We start from the raw sequence: 25,867 nt of genomic DNA on the forward strand, positions 1-25,867 counted from the left end.
AAAATAGACTTCTAAAAATTTTCCTGTGTCTTCTGTTAAGGCGTCCTCTTAGGTAAATAAAGCCAAGTTATTCAAGCAAGTACAATTGTGGTTTATCAGACTCAATTCTAGATCTGGTGATAATTCTCACTAGAACATCTGTGTGTATTTGTGTGTATGTGTCTGTGCATGAAAGGCTATCATCAAATCAGAGTTTGTATTAGTAGATGTTCACAGCCAGTTTGGTTGATTGTATTTTGTTAACAGGTATGACTGGGCTTTTCCAATTTCTCTTATCAAAAAGAGAAAAGGTATTCAGTGACAAGTAAAAAATATCATAGAGATGGTTAGGTGTAGTGGCTCACACCTGTAATCCCAGAACTTTGGGAGGCAGAGGCAGGAAGATCACTTGAGGCTAGGAGTTCAAGATCAGCCTGGGCAACATGGCAAGACCCCGACTCTACAAAAAAAAAAAAAAAAATTAGCGGTAGCTGTGACTGTAGGAATGTGCCACCATGCTCAGCTTACTCAGCAGGAGGATCGCCTGAATCCGGGAATTTGAGGCTGCAGTGATCTAGGACTGCTTCTTTGCACTCTAGCCTGGGCAACACAGCAAAACCCATCTCTTTAAAAAATCATAGAGTTGCATTCATTGAGACTTATGTCTGCGTTCATTTCAAGGTCTCCAGGGTAGTGAGTGGGCTCTTCCTGATGGTCATGGTTAATTCCATGCCATCAGCCTTCTTGTCTTTAGGGGACCCATATGGAAAAAAGTTACCCACATTCCTCTCTCTCTGACCATGCTGTTCAACTTAAACCAGATCAATGTAGATTTTTTTAAACTGAAGGATGTGTGGCAAATAATTCTGTTTAATAAGAGAATCCTGATTTTTAGCTAGGCATATTGCTTCTAAGAATAAAGGACTACATTTTCTGGCTTCCCTTGTTGTAGAAATGTGATCAAGTTCTGGCCAATGGGATTTAGTGGAGGTGGTGTGTGCAACCTTTGGGAAGGCTGTTTAAAGGAGCTAACTCAGTGGAGGGCTTCTTGCTTTTCTTCCTTGTTCTTTCCTAGGTGGAATACAGATATAATGGCTGAGCTCCAGCATTCACCCTGGGATGTGGGATGACCTAAAGGACAGAAGTTACATGGTAAGAATGGCTGGGCAAAAAGTTGGGATGATCGTAGATTCCTGATGACTTTGTGAAGTTGTCATACCAATTGTCGTCTGTATACCTATAAGCTTGTTTTATGCAAGAGAATAAACTATTGTGTTTTTAGCCACTGTATTCAAGTTTCTGTTACAACTAGCTGAATACAATTCTTAATACAATCAGGAAGTCCTGGAAGGTTTTTAAAAACATTTTTCTTTGCCAGAATGGTATCTCCTGTGGATCCTCCTTCAGTTCCAAATCTAGTTTCCCACCTCAGGTTGGTGACAACTGCCCAAATTCAAATGACCATTGAATTCTCTCCCATATGATTGCCTCATTCCTTTCTACAGGAGGAACTTCACCCTGGGGTTCCTTAAAGCATTAAACAGTGTCTTTGATTTCAGCCAATAGGCCTGGACAGAGACTAGCTGGTAGCTCCAGCACAATCCTGGTTTTATAAATGATGATAAGGTGGATCATCCATTCTAGTTTAGACATCCTATCAGTGACAACTGCAGAGTTGATGGCCCATTTAACTACGACACCAACTGTGTCATATCGGTTTAGGTCCTCTGGAAAGCAGATGCCAATATGGAGTTAGATGTACATGAGATACATTAAGAGTAACACATGTAAAGGATAAAGAGGAAGGTGAAATCCCATAGATTTTCCAGATATAAGTGGTGTACTTAGTTTGTTATAGATAAGGAAAACCCCAGCTTTGCTTGTTCCCCAAGGCTGAGGTCCTGGTTCGAGGTGAATGGTGATTATAGCCAGATATTTAACAGGAAGAGTCTGGAAGTCAGAGAACCATAGAAGTGCTGAGATAAGCTCTCCATACTTCCCTGGTGGATGGCCAAACTAAACACATGGGAGAGACCCAAAAGATCCTGGGGAAAAGTGAAAGCCAAGAGCAACATGAAAACTGGCTGCAACTTTGAATACATTTTTTAACCACACACAGTTCCATCAGCAGAGGGTAGAAGCCTCATGAGCTCAAACTCTTTCAACACAACCTCAGCCAAATTGATTGGCAATCACTAAGCTGTTCAGAGGTGGGGACAATCTTTAGAAAGTTGGGCTGAAATGTTAAAATAAGAATTAAAAATGTGAGCAGAGACATCAGTGGCTGCACACTAGGAGTGAGGTGAGTGAAGGCAGATCCTGCAGTTTAAGTTCAGAAAAGGTATTAAACACCAAACAAGCAAAATAAACAAACAAAAAGGCTTCAGAAAAATAAAACAATTGAGAATTATAATATATTCTATAAAATATTATCTGAAGTGTTCAATTTTCTTTTTTTCTCTGTTTTTTTAATACTGCTCCTTGCAGAGCAGGGTTACCCTATAGGCAGTGTGCCGAGAGTAGCCTGAAGTGTTCAATTCTCAACTAAAAATTGATAGACATATAAAGAAACTAGAAAGTGTAACCTAAACTCAGAGGGAAAAGTAGTCAATAGACACTGACTCTGATTGAACTCAAATGTTGGATTTAGCAGAGACTGTCTTCAAAGCAGATATTATAAATTTGTCAAAGAAATTAAACAAAACTATGTTTGATAAATTAAAAGGAAATATGTTAATAGTGAGTTAACAAATAGAGAATCTTAATAGTGAAATAAAAAAACAAATTCTAGAGTTAAAAAGCACAATAACTGAAATGAAACTTTTTATTTTTTATTTTACTTTAATTTCTGGGATACATGTGCAGAATGTGCAGATTTGTTACACAGGCATATGTGTGCCATGGTGGTATGCTGCATCTATCAACCCATCATCTAGGTTTTAAGCCTTGCATGAATTAGGTATTTGTCTTAATGCTCTCCTTCTCCCACCCCGCGACAGGCCCCTGTGCGTTTTGTTCCCCTCCCTGTATCCATGTGTTCTCATTGTTCAACTCCCACTTATGAGTGAGAACATGTGGCATTTGGTTTTCTGTTCTTGTGTTAGTTTGCTGGGGATGATGGCTTCTGGCTTCATCCATGTCCCCGCAAAGGACAGGATCTCATTCCTTTTTATGGCTGAGTAGTATTCCATGGTGTATATGTACCACATTTTCTTTATCCAGTCTATCATTGATAGGGATTTGGGTTGGTTCCGTGTCTTTGCTCTTGTAAATAGTGCTGCAGTAAACATACGTGTGCATGTGTCTTTATAGTAGAATGATTCATATTCCTTTGGGTATATACCCAGTAATGGGATTGCTGGTATTTCTGGTTCTAGATCCTTGAGGAATAACCACTCTGTCTTCCACAATGTAAATTAAGCTAGTTTACATTCTCACCAACAGTGTAAAAGCATTCCTATTTCTCCACAGCCTCACCAGCATCTATTGTTTCTTGACTTTTTAATAATCACCATTCTGACTGGCATGAGATCGTATCTCATTGTGATTTTGATTTGCATTTCTCTAATGATCAGTGATGTTGAGCTTTTTTTTCACGTTTGTTGGCTGAATAAATGTCTTCTCTTGAGAAATGTCTGTTCATATCCTTTGCCCACTTTTTGATGGGTTTGTTTGTTTTTCTTGTAAATTTGTTTAAGTTCCTCATAGATTCTGGATATTAGACCTTTATCAAATGGGTAGATTGCAAAAATTTTCTCCCATTCTGTAGGTTGCCTGTTCACTCTGATGATAGTTCCTTTTGCTGTGTAGAAGCTCTTTAGCTTAATTAGATCCCATTTGTCAATTTTATCTTTTGTTGCAATTGCTTTTGGCATTTTCGTCATGAAATCTCTGCCCACGCCTATGTCCTGAATGATATTGCCTAGGCTTTCTTCTAGGGTTTTTATGGTTTGGGGTTTTACATTTAAGTCTTTAATCCATCTTGAGTTAATTTTTGTATAAGACTTAAGGAAGGGGTCCAGTTTCAGTTTTCTGCATATGGCTAGCCAATTTTCCCAGTACCATTTATTAAATAGGGAATCCTTTCCCCATTGCATCTTTTTTGTTGGGTTTGTTGAAGATCAGATGATTGTAGATGTGTGGTGTTATTTCTGAGGTCTCTATTCTGTTCCATTGGCCTATATGTCTGTTTTGGTGCCAGTACCATGCTGTTTTGGTTACTGCAGCCTTGTAGTAGAGTTTGAAGTCAGGTAGCATGATGCCTCCAGTTTTGTTATTTTTACTTAGGATTGTCTTGGCTATATGGGCTTTTTTTGGTTCCACATGAAATTTAAAGTGGTTTTTTCTAATTCTGTGAAGAATGTCAATGGTAGTTTGATGGGAATAGCATTGAATCTATAAATTACTTTGGGCAGTATGGCCATTTTCACAATATTGATTCTTCCTATCCATGAGGATGGAAAGTTTTTCCACTTGTTTGTGTCGTCTCTTATTTCCTTGAGCAGTGGTTTGTAGTTCTCCTCGAAGAGGTCCTTCACGTCCCTTGTTAGCTGTAATACTAGGTATTTTATTCTCTTTGTAGCAGTTGTGAATAGTTCATTCATTCGTGATTTGGCTCTCTGCTTGTCTGTTGTTGGTGTATAGGAATGCTTGTGATTTTTGCACATTGATTTTGTATCCTGAGACTTGGCTGAAGTTGCTCATCAGCTTAAGGATTTTTTGGGCTGAGACGATGGGATTTTCTAAATATAGAATCATGTTGTCTGCAAACAGAGACAATTTGACTTCCTCTATTCCTATTTGAATATCCTTTATTTCTCTCCCTGCCTCATTGTCCTGGCCAGAACTTCCAATACTATGTTGAATACGAGTGGTGAGAGAGGGCATCCTTGTAATGAAAATTTTAACAAAGCTGTTTAACATGTCAGTTTGGTCAATTTATCTGAGCCCTATTTTATTTTTTTGGCAGCTGTAAAGAGTAAATTACTTAATCAATGACATACTGTTGATCTCTGAAACAGAGACTATTCATAAAAGGCAGAGAAAATAATTATTTTCAAATGTTATTATGTTTCTGCTTTCTTTCTAAAAAGTTTTTTGTGGTTAACAACTAAGTGCTGAAACATGAGCCAGGCGTGGTGGCTCACCCCTGTAATCCCAGCACTTTGGGAGGCCGAGGCCAGTGGATCACCTCAGGTCAGGAGTTTGAGACCAGCCTGGCCAACATGGTGAAACCCCATCTCTACTAAAAATACAAAAGAAAAGTGCTGAGTGTGGTGGCAGTTGCCTGTAATTCCAGGTACTCAGGAGGCTGAGGCAGAAGAATCACTTGAACCTGGGAGGTGGAGGTTGCAGTGAGCCGAGATCAAGATGATGCCATTGCACTCTAGTCTGGGCAACAAGAGTGAAACTCTGTCTCAAAAAAAAGAAAAAGAAACATAAAAACTATTTGCCAACTCCATTGAGCCTTACACAAATACAAGAACAATGTTTCCTGCGGTTGTTTTTGGAAGGTCATATTTTTACTCTGGAATTATTATTGATAACATAATTCATATTGTTTTCAGATACCTGGTCATGGCAGGCAGTTGCTTTAAGCAAAGTGTACTATGCTTGCTTTAAAAAACCAAGTTTCTTCAGCTTTTTCAGCTGTGCTCAAATCCAAATAGTTCGGAGGGAGGTCCATGTTTCTCTGTGTTGTTTGGATTTCCATTTCTTTCAACCTTGGCCATTTCAATCCTTTCAAGGTCTCTTTTTAATGTGTCCTATGGTTTACTTAATGTCTAATTTCTCCCAACCCCTCACATTTCCCTTTTATGGTTATTTCCCTTGGTATTGGATACCAACCCTGAGGAATGTGCTCTGCTAGGTCTCAAGAATGCAAAATTTACATCATGGGGGAATTTTAGAGAATAAGTAACATATAGGCATGTAAATTATATACCCACTGCCTAGTTGACATCAATTTTATCAGTTTACACATGTATCTTCTTACTCCTTTCCGCATTGCTTCACCCACACACTGTCTGAGCCCTGTGTCTTATATTTCAATCCTTGATGAAAGTAAACTTCGCTGGTTTTATAAATATGAAATCCTGTCACTAAGAAGGCATAATCTTATAGTTCTGACACTGACCCCATGCTGAAGACTGGGGTGTAGTCTTTTGGAGTATTTTCTCTTCTGACTCCTGAAATAACTGACTTGGATATATTTGTGGCCAGAGTAATCCCTTTGCTAATGATTGTGAAAAATGACTAAAATATCACCCAAATATGATGCTCTATTCAGGTTCTCAGGAAGGAGGCATAAAATCCCTTGCAAGTCATCTAATCTTGGAAACAAAAATTGCTTTCAAATAAATTCAAACATAGTCTGTTACAGCCTTAGAGAACAAACAGAATGCATTGATTATTCTATTTATTTGATGTTTAGGCCCATCTAAGAAAACGGTGATAAATTCATGCCTTAGTAAATCGTAGACAATTTCCATTATTCTGTTTCCTCCTCTACCTATGCCTTCCCACACATACCCACTACAAATGTTGCTGCCACCACTATCCTAACAGCCAAAGAATCATTTTTTGTAGCACTAAAGTGGAGCATGAAGAATGGGATAAAGGGTATTCCATGTGTGTGCCGTTTTCTTGGAGTAGCTCTGTGATACCCATCCCGCTGCCCACATCCAATTTACTGTATGTGGTAAGACTTGGAGTACACATGTTATGGTTAGGGATAATATTTGTACATACTGTAATAATGAATGTGCACAGCGTGGATTTTTTTGGAGTCCACACTATTATCAGTGTGGGAGGTGGAGAGAAAACACATGTGTTTGGATCTTCACTGTATACTCTGGAGAAGAGGAAGAGCTGATGAACAAAACACGGAGAACAAAATCATTCACTCGGGTACAAGAGAAACAATCGGGGTGATGTTAGCAAGTCCTTGTGATCAGAAGCAAGAATGGAGAGGGAGGCTTCTAAAGCCCAAAAGATTTTTAAAAGAGAGTTATAGCTATGGCACCAGTCTTTGAATATACAGGAAGACCAAATCCTGGGCTATTAGAGGTCAAATGGAGGAAACTTACTGGGGATGAGAAGGGACAGGGTCAAAGAGTCTTGCCAAGTTGTGTCATCATATGAAGCTAGAGTGTACTTATATTAGCAAAAGGGAATTTGGGACTCAGTTAAGCTCTTTTACATATTTTTCTAGTATTCTTAGGACTACACATGTAGTGAATTTTTATAATATTATGTTGTCTCAGCATCATTTTGAATATGTTGGACTTTCTCATACCAGAAGTAGAGCTTAGTTACCCTTGACACAGTTTCCAGTTCTCCACTTCCTTCTTGTTCCTCAATGTGATCGATCCAGATATCTACCTTATACAGTCACCTGCTGGTGACCACCTCCCTACGGGACAGCTAGATACAACCTACTTGACTGGCCCCACTGACCCCCCACACTCTACATGGGCCGCACGGATCTGCCACAGTGACCCCTTCTCAGTCACAGCGTGCCTCCATGGAACTCCTGCCTGCTGGCTTTCAACCCACCGATGAGAACTCCCCACGGGAAAGCGGCCTGGGAATGCCTGGACCCCGATAAAGGCCTAGGCCCACAGGTCCCTCTCTCTCTTGCTCCCCACCTGCTGGTTAAGCATGGATGGCCTAGAGGGTTCCTTCCTTCCTGCTGGCCCTGAGAGGAATCTGTAAGGAAGACGCTGCCTCTGGTATTTCACACGTTCCGTGGAGCTGCCTCTCTGCGTCTCACCCCACTCACACACCCGGACCTAACTTCTTTCCCGGTCGGCGTTCTCCTAGAGAGTGGCTCTCTTGGCAGGAATACACCGGACACAGGTCAGACAAGGCCCACAAGGGCGTCTGCGACTATAAACAACTTTCCTGTGAGAGGGACACCTGGTCATGGGTTGAGCACTTAGGAATGAGGCTGTCTGCCAGGATAAAGAAGTGTCCCGAGGCCCCGTCCCCGCTTCTGGGGCGCTCGCGCTCCTCCTCTCCGCCCCCTCGTTGTGAGCTCGCGCAGTGAGGGTCATGATGACCTGGGGGGCATGGGGCCGGCGAGCTCCGGGAGATTTGCATCCTCGGGGACTGGGAGCCCAGTTCCCGGACCCAGGCGAGGCCCTCAGCTTATGACCCGCCCCCATTGCCGTGATCCTCGGGGCCGGGGACCCCCGACTCCACGCGACCGTGACCACATCCAGGTTCCCCCAAAACACAGACACGTCCCTTCTGACCTGATGATTCCACTCCCGTCATCTCAGAGACTGTCCAGCGCCCCGCTCCCCCGGCTTGGAAGCTTGTCATGCCAGTGCAGCAGACAATCCATGTACACACGCACGTCTCGCCTGGGGACACCTGAGGTCACTTGACCACATAGAACCCCTCCCCAACTCTTCTGACCCGAGGATTCTCCCGCTTGCTCTCCCTGTGACGGTGTCTGGCGAGGGGTAGGGGGGTTGTCCCTTTTCCCCAACCTGGCAACGATGACCTTGGCACTGGGGTCAGCAGACCCTCCTCCCACATGCACCAGGCCCCCTCAAACCCCTGTGACCAGTTTCACTGCCACCATCTTGGTGAGTGTGTGTCTGACCTCTCCAGAAATGCACATCAACCCCCAGCCAGCCCGGCGACTTTGTCACCTGTGCTCAAGTGATGGCTCCCCTTCCCTTCACACCCACCTGACCTGGGGACATCTGAGGCCAATGTGACTCTATCTAGGCCTGCCCCCTAGCCCCCAGCACACATACACCTGCTTTCTGATCAGTCCCACCATCTTGGTACCTACCTCCCTGACATCTTGTCATCCAAGATCAGCACCTCTCCCGCTCCACACACGCCTGGCCTGGGAACACTGTGACCACATGTAGTCTCCTGGCTTTTTCCCTGAAGAGCCTGGTCTCTAAATTCTCTGGGCTGGAAGGAATCAGATTTTCTAACCCTGTGAACACCACCCCTGACCCACGATCCTTTTTGTGTCTTTCTTGACCCAATAAAATGCTCTCATGTAAAAATAAAAATAAAAATAAAAATAAAAAAATAAAATAAAAAGTGGTGTCCCATGAAAAGCAGTTTGTAAGCTTCCCCTGGAGTTCTGTCAGGGCAGGGCTAAAATTTATAGCCACTCCCCAGAGAGATTCCTCAAGACTGAATTAGAGGAAAATCAAAACACATTTATGCTTTGGAGAAAACTTGACTGTTTTAATGCTGTTTGAATTGTCTTCTAAAAATGAGTTTTAAATTATAAAAAGTATTAAAATAAATATGTCATAATCCTTCACTCAGTTAATTGTGAAAGCACATGAATTTGCTCTTCACGGGCACAGAGTAGGTATATTCCATTGTGGTAGTTTCCTTGTTTTTCTGGGATCACAACTAGCCTACACTTTCCAGTTTCCCTTGTAGTAAGTTGGGCACATGTCATTGAACACCAGTGGAATGTGAGCAGAGTGATACATGCCACTTTCAGGCCTGGAAAATGCCAAGGCCCAAAGAAAATGCTAAAGCCATCAGATGATAGATGCTAAGGTCCCTGAATGTGTGGAGCAAAGCCAACTACTCACCCTTAGTGTACTATCATGTGAACAAGAAATAAACATTTATCATGTTTAACAACTCATATTTGGAGTGTCTTTGTTATAGCAGTTAAACTCCCAGACTAATACAACCAGTGACTTTCAGAGAATATAACCTGGAAATTTCCGCTAATTATTACTAGACACTTATTTGTGAGAAATAACATTCTGAAGGTGTATAGTAATTTGTAAGTTCAGATCAGTTATTCTCAATTCTTAGTGTTGTGTCAGAATTACCTAGGAAGCTATTTTAAAAGATATATATCCCAAAAGACTAGCCTTGACCTAGTGAATCAGAACTAGATAAGACATAGGCAGTTATATTTGAAAAACTTTCTTGTGTTTTACATATACCCTTGGCTAGGAACCACTACTCTAAGATAACCCAAATTTTATCTTTAGATGAAGCCAGATTATCTGACCTCATTGTTTTGGGGCCATATAATTTATTTTCCTGGATTGGGTTGTTTTAAAGTATAGTTTGATTGTACTTAAAAAAATTAACATGTAATAACACTGATCTTTTTGTGTAAACAGTTCTACAGTTTTATAAATTTTACACATTTACAGTTTCATGCTTTATCACAAAAATTAGGACACAAACCATTCCATCATTTCAAAACACTACCTCATAATACCCATTTGAAGTCACACCCTTAACCCCTTGAAACCACTGATCTGTTATCCATCATTAACAGTTTTGTGTTTTCGAGACTCTCATAGAAATGAAATCGTACGGTAGGTAAACTGTTGAGACTGGTTTCTTTCACTCAGCATAGTGCTTTTGAGATTTATTCAAGTTGCTGCAGATATCAACAATTTATTTCTTTTTAAGGCTAAGTAGCATTCCATTATACAGACCTAATACAGTTTGCTTTCCAATTACTATTGAAGGATATTTGTGTTGTTTCCAGGTGTTGGAGATTGTGAATAGAGCTTCTATAAAACATTTGAATACAAGTTTTTGTGTGAACCTAAGTTTTCCTTTCTTGAGGGCAGGGCTTTTTAACTTCAGCATTATTAACACTTTGGAACGGGAAATTCGTTTTCAGGGTTATGCTGTGCATTGCAGGATATAGTATCGCTGGCCTCTACTCACTACATGCCAGTAGCATTCTCCTTGCCACCTCCCCACTCCAAGTTGTGACAACCAAATATGTCTCCAGACATTGTCAAATGTCCACTGGGGTGGAGAGAGGGAAAATCTCCCTGGTTGAGGAATACTGCCTTAAAGGAATTGAAACATCTAATATTACTTTATTGTGAGACTGCTAGTGACAAATATCACCTTTTGTCTTTAAAATTTTTATTGATACATACTTGTACATATTTATGAGATACGTGTGGTATTTTATTACATGCCTAGAACGTGTAATGATCAAGTCAGATTTAGGGGATCTATCACCTTAAGTATTTATCATTTCTATGTGTTGGAAACATTTCAGGTCCTCCCTTCTAATGATACTGAAATATACAATACATTGTTGTTAATTATATAGTCACCCTACTCTACTATTGAATATTAGAACTTGTTCCTTCTATCTATATGTTTGTACATCTTATGTCTATATGTTTGTACCCATTAACCAACCTCTCTTCATCCTCGTTCCATGCACCTGTCCCAGCTTCTGGTAACAATCACTCTACTTTCTATCTCTATGAAATCAACATTTTTAGTTCCCACACATGAGTGAGAATATGTGAAATTTGTCTTTCTGTGCCTAACTTATTTCACTTAACATAATGACCTCCAGTTCTATCCATGTTGCTGCAAATAACAGGATCTCATCCTTTTTGGTGGATAAATAATATTACATTGTGTATATATACACCACATTTTATCTATTCATCTGTTAATAAACATTTAGGTTGATTTCATATCTTTGCTATTGTAAATAGTGCTGCAATAAACATGGGGGTGCAGGTATCCCTTTGAAATATCACCTTTTGTTTTAAAATGTCTCTGCTACCTACATTTCTGAAATAAATTTTCTCTGGATCCGAAATTCTAATTTGGCAGTTTTGTTTTGTTTTGTTTTTTTGTTTGTTTGTTTTTGACAGGGTCTCACTCTGTCACCCCGGCTGGAGTACAGTGGCATGATCTTGGCTCACTGCAGCCTTGACCTCCCAGGCCCAAGCGATCCTCTCACTTCAGCCTCCCAAGTAGCTGGGACTACAAAAGCACACCATCACACCTGGCTAGTTTTTTTATTTTATTTTTTGTAGAGATGGGTTTTTGCCATGTTACCCAGGCTGGTCTCGAACTCCTGGGCTCAAGTGATCCTCCTGCTTTGGCCTCCCAAAGTGTTAGGATTACAGGCATGAGCCACCACACCTGGCCTGTTTTCTTTCATTACATTAAAAAATAATTACATTACCTTTTGGCTTTCACAGTTTCTGTTGAGAAGTCAGTTATGTCTTCATAGTGTTCCTTTAAATATGCCATTCTTCCTGACAGCTTTCAATATTTTTATGTTTGGTGGTGCTGTGGTCACCTCACAGAGGTGAAATGGATTTTCCCCCCAACACAAGATGTACTTATGATGATGTCACATACGCATCCAGAAGGTATGAAAATGTTTGTTACATACATAATGAGTCTTACTGGGGAAAGCAGGCATGCACGCATCCTAAGCTGGTTGAAAAATGTCTTGAGAAAATAGAGAAAGAAGACTGGCTTGGGATTTTTATGGTAGTTGAGGGGTGGGGCTGGGATAAAAGTTCCCACATGCAGGCTGAGGCTTGAGTGTTTTGAACTTCCAGCTACTACCAAAGCCAGGAGCACCTGGGCTTTCTTATTAGCTTGCCCAGATGTAGGGCAGAGGGCAACAGGGAGGAGTGGGCTTAAAAGTTGTCAATGAACATCACCAATGGAGTCACACTCTAGTACAGGTGTTAAGTAATTTTATTATGAATTAGTGTTGTCTTATATTTTTCTTGCTTGGGGTTTTTAGTGCCTCTTGAGTCTTTGGGCTGTGACCTTTCATTTTGAAAAGTTCTCAGAAATTTTTCTTCAACTATTGCTTTTGTTCCATTCTCTCTTCTCTTTTTGGGATTCTAATTACACATATATTTGACCTTGTTATACTACTACAAATATCTCAACAACTATCTTTTGTATTTTGCATCATTTTGTCTCTCACATCATATTTTCTTCTGGACTCTTTCAGTTTACTTTCTTTCCATCAATGTATCAGTAAATCCACACACTGTTGTCTTAATTTTACTGTTTGTATTTAGTTCTAGAATTTAAAATTTATTATTTTTTTCACAGCTTCCATTTTCCACTAAAATCCTCACTCTTTTGTATTGATTCCTTGGAAATATTAAACTTTAGAAACAACCAATACCTCTTGGTGAAAAGCAGCCCCATGTGCCAAGCACATCTATTTGGGCTTCATTTCTCTCCCAAATTTTGACCTCATAATTCTTATTTTTTTAATTAATTTATTTTTTTTAGACAGAGTCTCGCTCTGTTGCTCAGGTTGGAGTGCAGTGGCTCAATCTCGGCTCACTGCAATCTCCGCCTCCCAGGTTCAGGCGATTCTCTTGCCTCAGCTTCCCAATTAGCTGGGATTACAGGCGCATGCCACCACGCCTGGCTAATTTTTTTGTATTTTTAGTAGAGACGGGGTTTCACCATGTTGGCCAGACTGGTCTCGAACTCCTGACCTCAGGTGATCTGAACCTCATAATTCTTTACTGTCCTGATAGCATTCAGATACTTTCAAATTTGTTTTAATATATATACTTTAGTCCAACTTTTCTATCTGTTCCCAGTGGTAGGATGGTCTGAGTCACTTACTGGGAATTACTAGAAATCTAGACACTTGCTTTTAAATGCATGATTATATTTTACAAGACAACTGTCCCTGTTTGTAAAATGTCAATGCCATGAAAAAAATATGGGAAGAGAACTCTTTTAGACCGAAAGAGACTTAAAAGACTAACAAACAAATGCAGGGCATGGACCTTGATTGATTTCCAGTTTAAATGAACCAGCTTGTAAAAGACATTTTGAGAAGAGCAAGGGAAATGTGAATATGAGTTTGGGTAGCAGTAGACATTAGAAAATTATTGCTAAATTTGTTAGGCAAGATACGAGCACTGTGGTTACACAGGACAATGCACAAAATGTCATTTGTTGAAATGCATCCTGATATATTTAGGGTTGGAATGTCAGGATGTCTAGCTAAAACATGAAGCAAACACAGCAAAGTATGAGTGAAAGATCTAAGTGATGGGTTCATGGGTATTTATTATATTATACTTTCTTGTATATTTGAAATATTTCAATAAAAAAGTTTTTAAAAACCACAACAGATTAATTTTAAATAAACAAGTTTCATATTTAGAGTAAATTTCCAGCTTTCATTTCTAAAGTCTTATATTATCTAGTAATTACTGAGGAGACCAACTTATACGTCTATCTTTTGCTTAAAGTTTTCTCCAATTGGTTTAAACTTTTATATTAATTTTCTAATTAATTGCTATATGCAGTAAATTAAATAATTGCAATAATTAAGGAGTCAATATAAATCTGATAGCAAGTTGTAACATATGTTACCTATAAATATAAAATCAAATGTTCATATGCACAGAGTTTTAATGATTTTTAAGTAATTATAGGCTAAAAACAATACAATAGAAAACTTTTCTGTTGTAATAACCTTTGTGTCCACAGGGAAATTCTGTAAAAACTTTAAAAGTAGTGTTAATACTATTTTGACAGGTTCTGAACAAATTACTTGGACAGACTGCTTTTAAACCTCAAAAGATTTTCTAGAATATTAAAAAGGTGTTCACCTTGGGACAGATTTTTTTTTTTTTTTTTTTGAGACGGAGTCTCGGTCTGTCACCCAGGCTGGAGTGCAGTGGCGCGATCTCGGCTCACTGCAAGCTCCGCCTCCCAGGTTCACGCCATTCTCCTGCCTCAGTCTCCTGAGTAGCTGGGACTACAGGTGCCCGCCACCACACCCAGCTAATTTTTTGTATTTCTAGTAGAGATGGGGTTTCACCCTGTTAGCCAGGATGGGACAGATTTTTACCACTGAACCAGATAAGATCTTTCTTAAGTAAAAATAAAAAATGTCTTATTGTCACTTACACATTCCTTAAAGTTAGATACAGTTCTCTAGCCCACTGCTACTTCAGACATCTCATCTATTATAATATACATAGTATACATACCAGATGAAAACAGAAGCAAGTGGAACTATTCGGGAATGCAGCTTGCCGTGCCAGATAAGTTTTCATGTTGTAGTTTTAGTGAATATTTTTAGGGTTAGGATAACATTTCCTGATGTTTTCGGTGATTAGTATTGTACAGTAACACTATGCCAAAGTAGTTCTCTGTCACAATTGTTAGAGGGACTGCTTATCAAGTCTGTCTGCTGTCTCTGAACTTTACTGTAGCTTCTTCCAACAGAAACATTCTACTTCACTGTTTAATACAGTTGCACTACCTCACGATCCTGACTCCCCACACTCAAAAGAAGGCTTAGTATGCATCTGTATGCAACAGGAAACTTCAATTACCTTAGTAGAATGATCATTCTTCTAGTCAATTCTTTAACTCTCATTTCATGCTTAAAATCTCAGATCAAATTAGGGAAGATTACAACTAAGATAAATCCAGGGCCTATTTCAACATGTTTTCCTTGTAAACTAGTTTCTCTTGACAAAATAATGTACTTTGCTTAAAACAGAGGTCACAATTTGGCACCTTGAGAGCCAAATTTAGCCTGCAGTTATGGTTTGGCCCTAAGTTTACACACACACACACACACGCATGCACACGTGTGTATGTGAATGAGTTATCCATATAAAAACCCAGATTTCCAGCTTCTTTTTAAAACAGCTGAGGGGCTGGCAATCAGAGCACAATACTAGGAAAACAGAGCAATTGCCAGCTAGAACAGACTGGCAGCAGCTCCAATGTGCTTACCTGCCCAGCCACTGAAAACAAGTTGGATATGTGACTCCTAATTTACATGCATTGTTTGTTCAATTCAATAAAGTATCTCCCTCATTCCTGAGATGAAGATTTTCCAACCTTTTGATTTGCCTCCTGTTTTTACTTACTAGTTTCTTATTCTTACAAGGTAAAAAAGTAAAGCACATGTTAAAGTTCTGTCTAAAAAGACACGCTAAGCCTTTTTTTTTTTTTTTTTTGAAACAGTCTGTCACTCAGGCTGGAGCGCAGTGGTGCGACTTTGGCTCACTACAATCTCTGCCTCCCAGGTTCAAGCGATTCTCCTGTCTTCAGCTTCCTGAGCAGCTGGGATTACAGGCAAGCACCACCATGCCTAGCTAATTTTTGTATTTTTCATACAGATGGGGTTTTGCCACGTTGGCCAGACTGGTCTCAAACCGCTGGGCTCAAGTAATTCACCCACCTTGGCCTCCCAAACTGCTGGGATTACAGGCGTGAGCCACCAAGCCTGGCCGGTACTCTAAGCTTTTTAAACAACTACTATCAGATGAGAAATCTTTAAATCACAGGCCCCGGCAAAAGGAAATATTAAGTATGGAAATACTTTCGATTTTGGTTGCCTCACAGAATCAAAGTGGGCAGAAAATCTCTGAATTCAAGTTGAGGAACATAATACAGAAATCAGTATGGCTCTGTCCCATAATAATTATTCTGCATCTTATCTCTAATCCTGTTGCCACTTGGGTCTCCTGTGGGTAGAGGTCTACGACAATAACTTCTTTCTTGTTGCCAACCTTGATGATTATAATACTAGTTGACCAAATGTTCCCCTTTTGGATGCTTCTGACGGTGTTCTGTTGGAAGAGACAGGGTCTTCCCTGCTCATGGAAAGACTTTGTTTTCCCTTTATGGATTTATAATAGTGTATGGGTAACAGAATTGTACTGCAATGAAGCATATGGCAAGTATTTTAAAAAATGGAGTTTAACCTTAAAGCATGTGCGTACAAATTTCTGAGAAATCCTTGTCCAAACACTACAAGTGTAGATGTGATCATTTGTTTAGTCATCATTTAACATTTAATACTTGCTCATTGTGTCTAGGATACTGAAAAAGATAACCCTGACAATTCCTGCTTTGATGTAACTGGAAATACATTAAATGAAAGTTTTAACATCACAAAGAGCCTCCACTGGAGACATATCATTAAAAATCTAGGATTCAGCAAGAGTCTCTAGAGAAAGAATTTAGGAGACTAGACGCTATAAACAACGAAGGGTTTTCTTGGTATGATGTGTAGCTGTCAAACTGAAGCACCGATATGGGCTGAATTTTGTTCCCCCAAAAAAGATATGTTGAAGTCCTAACTCCCAGTGACTCAGAATGTAATCTTATTTGGAAACAGGGTCTTTAGAGAGGTAATCAAGTTAAAAGGAATACTTAGGATGGGTTCTAACCCATTACGACTGGTGTCCTTATAAAAAGAGGAAATGTGGACACAAACACACACAGAAAGATGGTATGAAGACAAAGGACTCCAGTGATACATTTACAAGCCATGGAATGCCTCAGACTACCAGAAGTTAGGAGAGAGACCTGGGACAGATCCTTCCCAGGTCCCTTCAGAGGGAGCATGGCTCTGCCAACACCATGACTTCAGACTTCTGGCCTCTAGAACTGTGAGGCAACACATATCTGCTGTTTTAAGCCACCCAGTTTGTAGTACTTTGTTAAGGCAGCCGTGGGAAACTAATATTACATAAAAGCACCTTTCAAAACTACATTTTCTTATTATATAAGGAGGGTCTTTTTAAATGCCAAATTTTCTTTATCTTAAATGTTTTGACATGGATTTGCATGCTCTTTTATAAGACCTAAAAATCTGATCACTGCTGATATTAAAAAAATTAATACCTATTTAACATTTGATCCATAATATATGTGAACAATGTCAATGACTCCCTAATGCTCAAGTCAATGGATTCTATTTTTCAGGTCCCATTAAGGTCAGTAAGAAAGCCTTAAGTAGAATCATTATAGACAGGAGAAAGGAATGAATAGGAAAGATAACAAATATGAGTAGTTTGGGGATTAGAAGAAATCATTTAAGTTTTTGTAAAGCTATAAAGTTATCAGTAAGGGTGGCCAGGAGCAGTGGCTCACGCCTGTAATCCCAGCACTTTGGGAGGCCCAGGCAGACAGACTGCTTGAGCCCAGGAGTTCAAGACCATTCTGGGCAACATGGCGAAACCCCATCTCTACAAAAAAATACAAAAATTAGCCGCTCGTGGTAGTGTGTGCCTGTAATTCCAGCTACTTCAGAGGCTGAGGTGGGAGCATCACTTGAGCCTGGGAGGTAGAGGTTGCAGTGAGCTGAGATCATGCCACTACACTCTAGCCTGAGTGACAGAGCAAGACCCTGTCTCAAATAAATAAATAAGTTATCAGTAAATGCAACTCCATTTATTTTTGAAACTAGTAAAATTGATCATCATATTCAATTCTATTGATTATCTCTTCTGTGTTTTTAAAGAGTTCTCAGATATTAGTTTGTTTTTCAAGTTTAGTGTCCATTAATCTCCTTTCCATTCACTTAGAAAATAGGTTTTAAAATTGCCATAATATCTCCTATTCATCATCACACCGCATTTTCATCATTTTACTCACATGTAACTGTAACTTTGCTTTCTTAGTTTCTGGCATAACATCTGGCATATAGGAGGTACTTGGTAAGTACTTCTTCAACGTAAATGCCAGATAGGGGACCAAATTTAGAAAAGAAATATAATACAAGTATTCAAAGCCCAAGGGCAGATGGCTGGTATGTTTTTATAAAAGTATTTACCCTTATTATTAAAATTATCTCTTGGTGTTGATGATTTTCAACAAACCACCTTATTAAAAAGTATAAATTGTTTTGAGACCTCTAACAAAGCAGGGATACTTCATCTGCTTGGTAAGGTTTGTCTCATGCACCTCCTCCTAGTGTTTTGACTTAATCCTTTCTTTGGAAATAAGCTATTTGCCTAAAAGCTATTTGATTTCCTTGGTCTCTAAGCTGTCCCTTTCTCCTTTTGAATGACTGGCCAAATGATCAGTACAGTGGGGAGGTTCTAAGACGGTCTTTATGACCCTTGCCTTCTGGTATTCATGCCCTCGTGCTGTCCCCTCACTTTACTTTGAGTGTGGGTGGGACCTGTGACTTGCTTCTAGCCAGCAGAATTTGGCAAAGATGGATGTCACTTTCATGATCATGTAACTTAAAATTATGACCTCTGTCTTGTTAGCAGACTCTATCGACTCTTCCTTGCTGGCTTTGATGAAGGAAGCCACCATACAGACAGGTTCTTTCCTGTAATACAAGTGCTATTAGTTTTTACTGCTGCACAATAAATTACCATAAACTTAGCAGACAAATACTACATGTATTTATTATCTCACAGTTTTTATGGGTCAGTAGTCTGAGTACTGCTCAACTGGGTCCTCTGCTCAGGGTCTTGCAAAGCTGTAATCAAGGTGCCAGCCAGGGCTGTGGTCCAATCTGAGGATCAGGTTCCTCTTCCAGGCTCACTGGGTGCTAGCAGAATTAAATTTCTTGCAGTTGTAGCACTGAGGACTTCTGATCCTAAAGGCTGTCCACCACTCCCTGGCACATGGCCCTCTCCCTAAATATGGCAGCTGGCTTCTTCAAACCTAACAGGAGAGCATCTCTGCTGTTTTGAATCTCTCTGACTTCTTCCATGTCAGACTTTTAGAGCCTCTTAGAAAGGGCAAATCTGATTAGGTCATGGCCACTTAGGATTCTCTCTTGTTTGCTTAACTTCAAGTCAACTAACAAGGAATTTTAATTACATCTGCAAAATCTTTTATCTTTTCCACATAATGTAACCTAAGCAAAGATGTGACATGCTGTCATATTCACTGGTCCAACCCGCACTCATGAGGAAGGGATTATTGAGAACATGTGGCACCAGCAGGTGAGAACCTTGGGGTTCATCTTAGAATTCTGCCTACCATAACTGGTATATCTTACTACCACTTGTGAGCTTTACTTCCACTTGACTCCTATAGTTTATATTTTAGTATTTTTGCTATACTGTACTATCATTGCAACAGCCACTTTTTATTATATTTACCTTTAATAAAATTAAAATTCTACTAAATGTAACATTTACACAGAAGACTATTTTTTAAGATTTCAAAATCACATCTATTCTGAACTAACATCCTTACAACCCCTGTGCACGAAATGCAAAGATGAAGTTTCTTTTTCTTTATTTAAATGGGGCAATGGTCACTGTGACTGAAGAATGAAGTGTTCTATTTACAAGCTAGAATGGGGAAAATGAAGATAGTTTGCTTTGTTGAATAAGTAGTACCTGAGAGCATAAGCAAACAATGTTTCTATCAGAGTAGACTTGATAGGGTTTGGATGTTTGTTCCCTCTAAATCTCATCTTGAAATGTAATCCCCAAAGTTGGAGGTGGGGCCTGGGGGGAGGTATTTAGGTCATGGGAGCAGATTCCTCATGAATGCCTGGGTGCTTTCCTCTCCCATAATGACTGAGTTCTCACTCAAGAGTTCATGTGACATCTGGTTGGTTAAAAGAATGTGGCACTTCCGCCCTCTCTTTCTTGCTTCCTCTTTCGCCTACCATGTGACGTGCCTGCTCCCGCTTTGCTTTCTGCCATGAGTAAAAGCTAACTGAAGCCTCACCAGAAGCTGAGCAGATGCCACTAAGCTCCCTGTAGAGCCTACAGAACCATGAGCCAATTAAACCTCTTTTCTTTATAAATTACCCAGCCTCAGGAAATTCCTTATAGCAACACAAAAATGGACTGACACAAGACTTAGCAGCTTTATCCTTCCTATTCTTTGTGGCAGAGCACTGTGTGACTGAACCAAATGTGGTTACCACTGTCAATGCCAGGGAAAGCTGAAACGAGCAAGCCTAGCTATGTTCACCTCTCCTATGGTGGTGATCGGTGGAATGGTCAAACACTCCAGATCATACCAAATAATCTGCAATGTTTTCATGGCAAGTCATTTCCCTAAAGAAAGGAGTAGGGGCTGGGCACGGTGGCTCACGCCTGTAATCCCAGCACTTTGGGAGGCCGAGGCAAGCGGATCCCGAGGTCAGGAGTTTGACACCAGCCTGGCCAATATGGTGAAACCTTGTTTCTACTAAAAATACAAAAATAAGCCGAGTGTGGTGGTGTGTGCCTGTAATCCCAGCTACTCGGGAGGCTGAGGCAGAAGAATCGCTTGAACCCGGAAGGCAGAGGTTGCAGTGAGCCGAGATCATGCCACTGCACTCTAGCCTGGGCGACAGAGAGAGCTTCCATCTCCAAAAAAAAGAAAGGAGTGCTGGGAAGCAAAGAAACTTCTGCACTCAGTTTTCCACAGATGTACCATTTATACAGTTGCATTGAAATTTTCTTTACTCAGGGGTAAATGCATTTTGTATACTTCTATATTTCAAAATTATTTTTGCCCCCATTTTGTCAATTGCTAATGCCAAGTACCTCCTAATTTTATTAATACTTATCAATTTTAACAGTGGAACTGACCAGATATAGTTTATTAAAATATGTTCATTATAAACAATTTTACCTCAGTTTTGTAAAAATTGTAAATACATCAAAAACTGTTACAGTGTCATAAGATTGCAAATATTGCCTTATAAAATTATAAAGAAGTAAAATTGTTTAGTAAAAACTAGGAAATACCTTATTTCAATTTTCCACGTATAAAAATATATTTTTTATTGCAACACTGAACAGTTGAGGCCACAACACTTTAGGGAGAATTTGAGATACACATATTTTGAAACGACTTGTTAAAAATATTAGCATAAATAAATATCAAAACTGGTCACACTTATAGAAGCTGAATAAAACATATTAACTTATATCTTTAAAAGACTACTATCAGAAACTTTCCTTCATAAGTTATAACATTTTTCAAGTATACATTACAATACACTTCGTGACTGTGAAAACATAAATATATATTTATAGTATTGTACACGATTTTGATCTTCTCTCTGTATTTGCTGGTGGGATATTCTGATGATTCTGACTCACGTGGTTCTGGCTGGCATCTTTATTATCACTTTTTAAAATGATCTGCTCTCCTATGGGTTTTATCTCTGGGAGCGGCTCATTGTTATTCTTGACAATCTTTTGATTTATTGAGGGGACCCTTCTGAACAGAAAAATCTAGGAAAAAATCACACACACAAATATTCATTTCCATAAGTGAAACATTCACTTAACAGTATTTAGGGGATATCACTGTCAACAAGTATGAACATGATTTCGTCATCTCTTTATGGGGCACCACATGTACTATGGTGCATTCTTAGCATCTGTTAGAGTTTTTCCTTTCACCAAAAGGCAGTCAGGATTCCACCCTAAAACAAGACCTCTCAGGGTCTAACATTTAACACCATCAACACCTTGGTCTTATATTATCTTTTTCTTCAAAGAACAAATTTAATGTTTCACTTTGTTAAGTTGTAAGAGAAAAAATATACAAAAACCTATTTAAAGTTACCTATTGTAACTTTTAAATGTATCCAGGAGGGGTCATTTTCAGGACATGTCTGTGATTCTCAGTGTATCGCAGCTACAGTGAATTTCTATTGTAACATTCTGAAGAAGGACGATGTACCTCCCCATCCTGTAGATGAGAACTTCTGGCAAAAAAGTTAATGCTGCTTGGCCGGGCGCGGTGGCCCATGCCTGTAATCCCAGCACTTTGGGAGGCCAAGGCGGGCGGATCACGAGGCCAGGATATCGAGACTGTCCTGGCTAACACAGTGAAACCCCGTCTCTACTACAAATACAAAAAAAAAAAAAAAAATTAGCCGGGCATGGTGGCAGGCACCTGTAGTCCCAGCTACTTGGGAGGCTGAGGCAGGAGAATGGCATGAACCCGGGAGGCGGAGCTTGCAGTGAGCCAAGATCGCGCCACTGCACTCCAGCCTGGGCGACAGAGCGAGACTCTGTCCCCTCCCCCCCAAAAAAAGTCAGTGCTGCCAAATGATGGCTGTGTGAGCCCTGTGTGTGGGTCTGAGTAGGCAGTCGAATATACAGAGCTGCTGCTCAGGGGAGGCTGGGGCTGCAGATATGTAGAATATAGATAATAGCTGAGAGATGAAAGTAGCCCCAATAACCCAGAGATTCCAGGCAGGTAGAAAACAGAATATAAGAAAAGAGGCAAAAAGAGCAGACTGAGAAGCAGGCAGAAGAGGAGCTAGAACTGAGGACCAAGGTTTGTAGGTGCAAAATTGGGAAAACTAGGCAGCTCAGAAGTCAGGAGAGAAAAATACATCAAGAAGAGAGTGGCCAACGGGGCATGTATGCAGAAGAGATGAAGGTGATAAAAGTTTCATTTGATTTAGGCCCTTTGAGAATGTAGCCAGGAAGAAAACAGGATTATTGAAGAGTGGTAACACAAATAATGGTTTTGACAAGATGCCAAAACAAAAAGCAGGAAACAAAAACCAGGTGAAAACTTGGCTCTTCCAGAAATAAAAATGGTGCTAATAATAATAGCTTACCTCTAGCTTTAAAGAGTGGAGAAACTAGGGTAAAAAGTGGTAATCCAAAAAGTAAGAGTCTAGAAAAAGGATCTATGGATTAAAATGGAAGAACTCCTGTTCCTGCTATGGTGAAGAAATACACAACTTCAAAAAGTCTGCCACTATAAAATACCAAGAAATGCTGATTAAGTATAAAAAATATAATTTTATAATGTACAGGTAATCTCCCCAAAAACTAAGAGAAATCCTTGTAGACCAAAAAAGAAAGAAGGAACAGGAAGCCTCAGAGGTGATTAAGAACTGAAATAGCATCTGCTGACTCATAACTTAGACTTTTAACTTTGAAACAATTTGATCTCACAAAATGAGGGGAACTGGAACTGAGACCCCTACATAATGTGAGGACCTTCTAAGTACTATGCCCTTAATATAAGTCTACCTACAAACATTGTGGTCTACCCTTAAATGAGAAATGAACTTAAAGTGGTCCTTCAGTCACTCCAGAGCTAATAAAAGCTAATGCAAACTCTCTATAGATAGACTTACTCTAACAGAGGCCTTAAAGGATTTCCACAAAAAAAGTCCCAGTGAAACATGAACTCACAATACAAATTTCAAAACACGTATGGAAACAAATCACCATTAGCAAGTCAGCCAAAGCAACACACATATTTAGACTCCTAAGAATGACATTGGAATTACTAAATACAGAATGTAAACTAAGTGTGCTTAAATTACAGGACTAGAATTAAAAAAGTAAGCGTAAAACAAGATACTGATTTTAAAAGACCAGATTGATTTGAAAAAGAACAAAACTATAACTTCACTTAAAATGTGAAAGATGTTATCACTGAAATTAAAATTTTAAATAGGTAGGTTAAATAGCCAAGTAGTCTCAGCTGAAGAGAAACTATGACATTGATGAAGGCCCTGAAATTACCCAGAATATCACTTACACATAGAAAACATGAAGGTGATATTAAAAGACATGTACCCATAAAATAAAAAGTTTTATATCAGAATTTGAAAGAGGGGAGAGAAAATATTCAAATATATAATGGATGAGAATTTAAAAAAATTTGACAAATGACATGAATTCTCAGATTCAAGAGTCATAATAAATTCCAAGTAAGTTAAAATTAAAAAATCCATACCTGCTGGGCATGGTGGCTCACGCCTGTAATCCCAGCACTTTTGGAGGCCAAGACAGGCGGATCACCTGAGGTCAGGAGTCTGAGACCAGCCTGACCAACATGGAGAAACCCCGTCTCTACTAAAAGTACAAAATTAGCCAGGCATGGTGGCACATGCCTGTAATCTCAGCTACTTGGGAGGCTGAAGCAGGAGAATCGCTTGAACCTGGGAGGCAGGATTGTGGTGAGCCAATATCGCGCCATTGCACTCCAGCCTGGGCAACAAGAGCGAAACTCCATCTCAAAAAAAAAAAAAAACATCCATACTTAAGCATCTCATAGTGAACTGAAACACATCAAAGACAATCTAAAAAGCAGCCATAGAGAAATGGCAGGTTATATACAAAGTTATCAGCAATTATACTAAAGCAAAATTATAGACAGCAATAATGGGAGCAGATACTAAGAGAAAATAACTGTCAACGAGCCACACTATCATTCAAGAACTATGGTAAAATAAAGACATTTTCAAGTGAACAGAAACTAAAAGTTTTAACTGTCAACAGACATCTGCGATAGGAACTTCCAAAATATTTCTTCAGGAAGAGTAAGAATTCCAGAAGGGACATCTGAGTAAACAAGTAGTATAAAAAATACTAAAAACATATGATTTGTGATGTTAAAAAATTTTAAATACTGGGTACCATAACTTCTAAAATAAGAAAGCAGAGGTGATAGGCAAGAAAATTCTTCTAAAGTCCTGGCATTATTTGGGAAAAAGATAGGAACATTGATGAGCTTTAGATTTTAGGTATGCATGTTAAAAATGTCAAAGACAAAATCCAGCTGTATAGGCCATTTACAAGAGACACATCTAAAACATAAGTTAAAGTAAAAGGATGAAAAGAAGATCATCATTCAAATGCTAACCAAAGGAAAGGTAGTATATTAAAAATATGTGACATCACCTGAAATTCTTCAGGTTTTGGGGCCATAAAAACTCATATTAAGAGAGTTAAATTATGTGGATCGCCATATGAAAAGTAAAAGAAACAACTGAATTCAAAAGGATCAAAAAAGACAATTCATTTCACTTACCTTCTTTGTTTTTTTCATGTCTTTGCTTGGTGTTGTTTCACTATTTTCTAGGATTTCTAATGAACTGCTATCTGCATCATCAAGCATGTATCCTACAATTGGATCATTCAGAAATACTAGTTTTAACTAATAGGAAAAAGACAAGACCTGATGCTCTCAGTGAAACTCTATGAACCCTGAGTTGTGGGGTAATACGAAAAGAGCTCACCCCTGGAGTAGTGGACAATATCTACACTGCATATTTCCTGAAAAGTTGAGTTAAAGTGAAAAGCCCAGAATGACCTCACCAAAGTTGTAAACGTTTAGATGACCAGTATCCAAATATAGCTACAAAGGTAATAGTCAATGATAGAGAAGACTTCTGTAAAATACAAATTACTTTAAAAATTAACCTAGTTATAATTACATTCTTTGTACTCAAATGGACATGCTATTTTTTGGTGTTTGAAATTAATCCACATGTTCTATATCTGAATAATTATCTTTAAAGTATACTTGTGAAGCATGTGCATTGTTTTAATTTTATATTATCAACTACTTTAAGCTTTAATTTCTTTGTAGTGCTTTAGGCTATATG

General features: G+C 39.2%; 1 protein-coding gene across 8 annotated transcripts in view; it reads right to left on the minus strand.

Moving 5' to 3' along the window:
- Nucleotides 1-21,061: 21,061 nt before the first annotated feature.
- Nucleotides 21,062-25,867, minus strand: part of RPGR (retinitis pigmentosa GTPase regulator) — a 58,653-nt gene continuing 53,847 nt past the window's right edge. For all 8 annotated transcript variants that reach the window (XM_054544459.2, XM_054544460.2, XM_054544463.2 and 5 more), the window contains 2 exons: nucleotides 25,291-25,382; nucleotides 21,062-21,731 (listed from right to left, as the gene is read on the minus strand). In XM_054544459.2, coding sequence (XP_054400434.1) covers nucleotides 21,525-21,731; nucleotides 25,291-25,382 — 299 coding nt within the window. In that variant the 3' untranslated portion in view covers nucleotides 21,062-21,524. The remainder of the gene's footprint in view (nucleotides 21,732-25,290; nucleotides 25,383-25,867) is intronic.

Source organism: Pongo abelii, chromosome X (assembly GCF_028885655.2).
Source record: "Pongo abelii isolate AG06213 chromosome X, NHGRI_mPonAbe1-v2.0_pri, whole genome shotgun sequence".
Taxonomy (NCBI): Eukaryota; Metazoa; Chordata; class Mammalia; order Primates; family Hominidae; genus Pongo; species Pongo abelii.